Source organism: Vicugna pacos, chromosome 16, assembly GCF_048564905.1.
Source record: "Vicugna pacos chromosome 16, VicPac4, whole genome shotgun sequence".
NCBI classification, from domain to species: Eukaryota; Metazoa; Chordata; class Mammalia; order Artiodactyla; family Camelidae; genus Vicugna; species Vicugna pacos.
The window spans coordinates 35,447,650-35,454,958 of NC_133002.1; the positions used below are offsets into that span (position 1 = coordinate 35,447,650).

The 7,309-nt window shown below is 59.0% G+C and overlaps 1 protein-coding gene across 3 annotated transcripts; it reads right to left on the reverse strand.

The window, feature by feature from the left end:
* Positions 1 to 376: 376 nt before the first annotated feature.
* SP6 (Sp6 transcription factor) lies at positions 377 to 6,471 on the reverse strand. Of its 3 annotated transcripts, none has more exons than XM_031686084.2 (2): positions 6,336 to 6,471; positions 377 to 3,910 (listed from the first exon to the last, which is right to left on the reverse strand). In XM_031686084.2, the coding sequence occupies exon 2, from the start codon at positions 3,855 to 3,857 to the stop codon at positions 2,727 to 2,729; it is 1,131 nt and encodes a 376-aa protein (XP_031541944.1). In that variant the 5' UTR covers positions 3,858 to 3,910; positions 6,336 to 6,471; the 3' UTR covers positions 377 to 2,726. The 3 variants fall into 3 exon arrangements, with proteins under 3 accessions (XP_031541944.1, XP_015103394.1, XP_031541942.1); XM_015247908.3 differs by having other exon boundaries at positions 6,084 to 6,466; XM_031686082.2 differs by lacking the exon at positions 6,336 to 6,471 and adding an exon at positions 5,664 to 6,072.
* Between the last annotated feature and the right edge of the window lie 838 nt (positions 6,472 to 7,309).

Here is a 7,309-nt window from a genome sequence, read left to right on the forward strand (position 1 = left end):
AGGGGGCTTGCAATGTAGAAGAGGAAGGAAATATCTAGAACCTTCTTGTCTTCAAGAAGAAAGACCAGGGAGGGACAGCAACCCAGCTATCAACCCCGAGGGAGCTCCACCCTCCTTCTGCACCAGCCACCTCCAGGCAGGATCAGACCCTTCCATCAGCTCAGCTCTGCCCCAAACAAAGGGAGGAGGCTGCCCAGGGCTGTAGGATCAAAGAGAAGTGTCCACCCCACCCTGCAGCCAGCCTGGTCCTCGCTGCTGAGGGACCCTGAGTCAAAGAGGAAATCCGAGCTAGAAGACAAATGAAGCAGTGATGTGGTTGATGACTTTATTATAGCATAAAAAACACAGGCTGTTTCTTCCTCCTCATTCCCCGCCCCCACCCCGGCCCCCTCCCCAAAGTGGGTTCACAGCAGTTAAAGAAAAAAAAATCCTACATTTCTCCTCTAGGGGGCTGCCTAGAAGGGGCAGACAGCCAAGCAACTTAGGTCTATAAAAGAGGGGAGCGGAAGAAAACCTAACCAAAGCCCTCACCTACACACCTTAGAGCTCAGGGCCTCCAAGCGGGGAACATTTATGTTCCCCCCTCCACCAACACCCATTCGGGAGTTCCCCTGAGAATGGTCACTGGGAAAGGCTGTCCTGGTGGCACAGGGAGGGGGTGGCTGGTTTCGATGGGTGGAGGGAAAAGGCATCCCACACCCACAGCGCCCTCCCTCTCTCCCCCTCCGCCACCTGGCCAGGCAACCTGCAGGCACTACAGCTCTCTTCTGCCCCCAACCCTTTCATCAATGAAAGGGACCTCAGGTCAGCGTAGCAGGAGGTAGGGAAAAGAGGGAGCATAAAGAAAGAACATCACTTCTTAAACTACCCCGGCCCATGAGTCCCTCAGGAAGAGTCACCCTATCCCTCTTAAGAAGGGCTCCCTTCTACACAAACATGTTCCCACCCAGATCCCAGCCCCACTTCCCAATAACATCTAGTCCTTGGACTAGGCTCCTGCATCCCCAAGTTAGGAAGAGATGCTAGGCTCCAGGACTTTGGCCGGGGTGAACAAGATCAGGTCTCCCTGGCTGGAGACCTGAGGCTCAGTAGAGAGAAACACACATACACACACACACACAGAAACACACATAGGTACACACAACATGCAAATACGTGTCCTAATATTAAATAAAATACCCTTTGCTTATAACTTAAAAATCAATACACAACTAATCTTCAATAGGGCTCCGGGTGGAGAAAGAGGGGCAGGGGAAGGGGAGGTCGGGGAGGGGGGGGGAATCTTAAGGCTTCTACTTGGAGCCTGGGAAAGCCTACCAGCTCCAGGGTCCTGTGGCCCGCCAGACCCTTTCCCCATCAACTTCTTTCCTTTTGCCTGAATCAGCCTCTGCTGGGCTTCCCTCTTCCCCACTCCATGATCACCATCAGGATGTATTTCTAGCAACTAAAGAAGGGGACAGGGGCAGCTTCCTGGACATCCCTTCAGAAGACAGACCCCTTCCAGTGGGAGAACAACTTCTTCATATGGAAGGGGAGCTGTCCCCAAGAGATGAGACCGGGAGGAGCCTCCTAACACACTCTACAGGAGGGGCAAGGCTGTAGCCAGCGGGAAAGGGGAGGGTGGGGCTAAAGAGTGGGGCTTAGCAGATGGCCAGGTAGGGACAGAGTCCTCAACTCTAAGTGAGAACCTGGTCCCTCTGCTACACCTCCACCTACTCCCACCTACCTCCACCCAACCGAGGTAACCCTCTTCCTTCCATCCCTAAAAGGAAGGCAAATGCTAGGAGACCTACAGCGAGGAACTACATCAATTCTGGAGCTGGGGCTCCTGGCTGCCTTGAAGGCCTACATTGGGTGACAGATGGCAAGTGGATTTCTGAACTTTGTTTTCATAAAGACCAAGAGTTAAGGACTGAATCAAAGTTAGAGATGGAAGGGCTTAGTTCCAGTCCCTAACCAAATCCTCTTCTCTCATTCTAGAAGAGACTTCCTTGCTCAACCCCCACATCTGGCTCTCTCTTCCACCCAACAGTTCTGACTGGAAGTTGTCGCCAGTTCTGGCCCTCTTCCCCCTCTTCCTTCATGGCTCCATCAGACTGGGTCTGCAAGGCTTAATGAGACACATCAAAGGTGTTATTTCTGCATCAACCCTCCCAGCCAGATACAAACTCTTCCCTTAAGGGGACCCCCGGCCTCTGCTACCCCATCTCAGCTCTCCCTCCAAAAACCCTGGGGTGTAGAAGCACTCTAAGGGGGATGAAAGGGACCCGGGCCGCAGGGCGGAGGCCCTTTTATGTCCCGGTTCTCAGGCACTAAGGACTTGTCCAGACAGCTGCCCCCAGCGCCTAGGGCGGCCCCACTCCTCTCTGCTCCGGGGACGTCCTGTCTCCTCCAGCCGGTCCTCTCCGCCCTCCAGCCGCAGTAGGGGGACTCCACCCCACCCCACCCCCCAGCCCAGGGGCGAGAGTGAAATAGCGAGGAAGGGGAGAACTGATAGGCATGCGCAGCTCCTCCTGGCCCAGCCAAACAGTCAAAGGCGTCCGTCCTGTCCAGCCCCATAGACTAAGAAACCCCTAGCACCCGGGTCCCTGTCCCCGCACCACTTTTCCTCCCTCTCAATAAATAACCACCTTCCTCTTACTCAAACCGCCCCCCAAGGGCATTAGGCCAGAGGGCTGTCTTCTGATGGCCCCAGGGAGACCATCGGGGAGGCGGGACTGAGGAGCTCAGTTGGAGGGAGCCCCGCTGCTCTCTGTCTCGCGCTTGCTTTTGCCCCCGGGGGGCTCCGCTCCGCCGGCCTTGCCCTCGCCCACCGCCGCTGCCCCGGCAGCCTCCTCTTTGGCGCCCTCGTGGGTTTTCATGTGTTTGGCCAGGTGGTCGCTGCGCATGAAGACCCGGCTGCAGACGGCGCAGGGGAACTTCTTGGTGCCGGTGTGGGTCTGGAGGTGGCGCTGCAGCTCGTCGGAGCGCGTGAAGCGCTTGCCGCAGAAGAGCCAGTTGCACACGAAGGGACGGTCGCCGCTGTGCCAGCGCAGGTGAGCCTTCAGGTGCGACGTCTTGGCGTAGGCTTTCCCGCAGCCCGGGATATGGCAATTGTGCAAATGCTTCTTCTTGCCCCCATCTGGCCCGCACGGAGCCCCCAGTCGCTCCGCCTCCAAGCAATTGGGGCAGCGGCACACGGTCTGGCCTGAGCTGCGGGGCACTGACCTCCGGGAGCCTTTGGGCCGGGCCGCCCCATCCAGACTGGAATCTAGCCCCTGGGATTCCGTGGCGGCCGCTTCCAAAGCCTTCGCCCCGTCGGGAGGCGCCAGAAGGTGCTGCCCTCCGGCGGCTGGGAGGAGGTGGTGAGGGTGCGGGTGGGGCGGCGGGGCACAAAGCTGGTGGTCTCCGACGTAGCCCCCCAAGCCAGCTTGAAGCGCCCCGGGGTGGCCAGGTGAGGTGAGCGCGCCCTGAGTGTGGGGGAGGTCCATCCAGCTGGTACCCGGATGAAGGTCCCACCACGAGCCATCCTCGGTGCCTGAGTGTGTCGGCCGGAACCAAGATTCGTAGTGGTGTGACATGTCCGGCTGCAGGAGCTTGGAAAAGGGTCCCGGAGCCAAGGGACTGTCGTTTTCCAGGTCCTCGCAGGTTACCCGAGAGGAGGCCCCCGGCAGCTCATAGCCCTGTGAGAAGTCCACCTCGGGGCCCAGCGGGAGGCTCTGCAGCTCTCCAGGCTGCAGCGGGGAGGGGTAGTCCCCGGCCTCCGGGCTCGTGTGGCCCTGGTATGTTTGGAGAGGCTGCAGGTCGAGGCGCGGTGGGGAGGCAGCGGGAGCTTCCGTGTGCTGGCTGCCCAGAGAGCCGCAGACAGCGGTTAGCATTGCCGGGATCCGAGGTGGGAGACAGGGAAGGTCAAGGACACCTCAGGTGGGACCTAAACGGGGCAAAGAAGAGGTGAAGTGTGGAAAGTAATTGGCTTAATTTCTGGCTTAGCCCAGGTCACCCTCCCCACAGAGTGCTCCTTTCCCACCCCCAGGTAAAAAGAGGAAGGCACCTCTAGGTGGGGACTAAAGATCAGTTAAGAGAATTTGGAAGTGCTAGGAAGGGTTGAAGGTGTGAGGCTCCCCACCATGCAGAGGATAATGGGAGTCTACCTTCCCCTAGGTGATCCCTCCTGTAGGACCCACCTCATCCTAGGTATTGGGTTAGTCCCAGGCTGGTAGATCGGATACACCTACAGTACAGTGTTAGAACCATCCCCACCCTAGCTGCCCAGGCCGGCACAGGGGTGGTGGCATTTCCCCCAACCCCATAGACTAACTGCCAGCCCAAATGGGATTCCTAGACCCATCTCAGCTTCCCCAGTTTAACTTAGAACACAGCTGGGGAGAGGGAGATTGTCTGTTTCTGAAATCTGAAGCTTGAAGTGACCCAACTTCCTGAAGCCCAAAGGAGGTTCAGAGATTTTGGAGAAAGAGCCTTCCTTTCATCCCTGGGACATGTTCAGTGAAGAGCATTTCACTGCTTTACACCACTCCCCCCCCCTCACCCCGGCGACCTGCCTGGCCAGATTGCCTCGGCCCCAGCAAACCCACTCCCATGCCTGGCCCCCACCCCTTTTCCTCTAGTGGGAACTTCACCTCCCTGGGGTGCAGCTGCAGTGCCAGTTTCCAGAGGACTTCTCTCCACCAGAGAAAGCTAAGCCCCCTTCCCTATCCTGACCCACACTCAGCCAGCTCCCTGGCTGCTAGCCCTGCCCTCTTCCAATCTAGAGATGCTGATGTGAAGCTAGGTGGGCTCTGTTCCTCCAGAGAAAGAGGTCAGCCGGAGAAGAGCTTACCAACAGCTGAGGAAAATAAAATTGCCACCCCCTGAAAGGATGCAGGGACTGAGTGGGGGAAGTGGAGGGCAATAGGAAAAGCCAGAATCACACAGAACTTAAGAAGAACCACTCAAAGAGAGCATATAGTAGCGATCCATGCATTCTCAGCATGGATCATTTTTAGGAGCTCCCCAGATGATTCTAACATGCAGCCGTGTCCTCTTATTTTATAAGAAGAGGAAACAGGCTGAATTTGAAGAAGTCACTTGAAGAAAGTACATTAATTTATTCATTCTATCAACAAATGTGTACTGTATGTACCTCTGTGAACCAGGTCTCTCCACTCCTAGTCTGTTACTCTTTCCCTAAACCAATGGGAACCTAAAGACATCCTCCAACCCTTCATGCACCCCTTTCTCGACCACGTATCAGTCACTTGAAGCTCCCCCTCATCTCACTGCCTATCCCTAAGCCCTGGGAGCCCTGCCTTGGTGCCTGGGCCTTCTCTGATGGTGGGGGTGGGGTGGGGTGGTACAGTGGTTTAGAGCAGGGACTTTTCCTTCCCAAAGCTGGATTCAGATGACCCTACCACGTTCTGCTTCTGGGACCAGAGAGGTAGCCCCTGTGGTCTGGGAGAGAGAGGGAGAAGGCGACTGGGGCGCCTACTCAGGCTCCTGCTTCCTCACCACAAGAAAGGAACAGGGTGAAGTAGCAGGAATGGAGCCTCAGGCCCAGGCGGGGCAGCCCAGAAGGGGCTGGGCAGGAGCAGTGAGGCCTGGGACACTACTAGATTTCGGCGCCTGGGAACAGCCCCAGGGGTTAGAGGGTGGGGAGGCTAACGACCCAGGTTCCAGAGTGGTCTCACCTGACACAGGGCCAGGGGGCCCAGTCCTGGGATGCACTAGCCTGCTACTGAGATCTTGGGACGGGAAACAGTCGGGCGCGTACCCCGACTTGCCGCTCCCCAACGCGGTAAGGCGAGCAGAGACACCTTTCTTCCCCCTTCCGCCGGCTGCCTCTCCTATCACCAGCGCTCAGGTGGTCAGGACTTCCGTACTCCCGGTCCTCAAGGTTCTAGTCCTCCAGTTGTCCCAGTCGCTCCAGTTTCCCCAGTTTCCAACCTCGCCCATCCGCCCCGTTTTCACTCCGCCGGGGCTCTAAGCCCCTCGGATTCTTTAGGACCACCTCCCCTAAGGCCAGAGGAGGCCATGGCGCGTTCCGGGCGCATCTTTCGGAGCCGATCGCCGATGCGCGCGCCCCTCGCCACTACGACCCGGGCTCCTACCTCGAGGCTGCGCTCGGGCTTCGGGCACCGCGGACTGGCGCGCTACCGACCCACACTCTTGGGCCCCGCGCGGCGGCCGGCTCTCCAGCGGTGAGGGGCTGAAGCCGAGGACCAGCGGGGGCCGCGACCAGACCCGGCGGCGGGCGGCGGAGGAGGGGCGGAGAGAGGCCGCAGGAGGGTGGAGGGTGGAGAGTGGAGGGCGGGCGGGAGCCGGTGAGCAAGCGAGCGAGGCCAGCTCCGCCCGTGACTCACCGCGCTCTCTGCCTTCATCCTCGGCGCTGGGCTCCTTTTTCCCCGAATTCGCGGCCCCGCCCACCTCACCTGCGGCCTCCTTTAACCCTTGCAGGCTCGGCCAGACCGGAGGCCCAGCGGGGCCGGGCCTGCGGGGAGTGGGGAGGGATAGCTAACTAGGTCGCACCCCGCCCCCTCCCTCGCTCCTCCCTGGCCCCTCCACTGCCGGGGCGAGGGGCCTGGGCGGAGTGTTTCCCAGGGCCTGCGGGCCCCCCCTGGGGTGGAAAACTGCCCACGAGCTGGCTGGCTCTGGCGAGGACGCTGGACTCAGACCCTGGGGGAATGGAGGAGGGGGCGGGTTCTGGGGGGTGATAACGAGTCACCCTAGGGCGCAATTTGCCTCGAAGGCTCTCCACCCACCCTCCCTGGACGGGCAGCAATACCCCGGAACTGAGAGAAAAGATGGATTGAGCCCCAAGTGTGGGTCCGGTCCACTCCAAGGCTTGGGCAGAAGTGTTCCTCGAACGCTGCTCCCCCTCCCATTCCCCCCGCCGCTTCTTACCACCACCACCAGCTTCCCGAGTCCTTTGCTCTCTCTTGCCTTCCTGCTCTCCTTTTCCGGCCACTCATCTTTTTTGGGGGGGAGGTAACCTTCTCCCTTCTCCCCACTCCACTGGCCCATCTCTGCCTGCCCCCTTAGTTCTCATTCTCCATCTACCCTTGCGGAGCAACCCCGGCGCCTCCCAGGTCCGCCTCTCAAAAATGCCTGCGCCCTCTGGGACCCAGTGGTGCTCAGCCAGCTCCCCGGCGCACCCGACCCTGAAAGTTAGGGCAGGTGCCCGGATAGCAGTGGGAAAGGTCACTTCTGCAAAGATTTGAGGGACCCATTGCCACCAGTCCCTCCTGATTCTCACCTGAATGAGTAAACCCAAGGTTAATAAATTTGGGGAAGGGTCTTGGATTCCTTTGAGAAAAATAAATGCACACGCACAGTG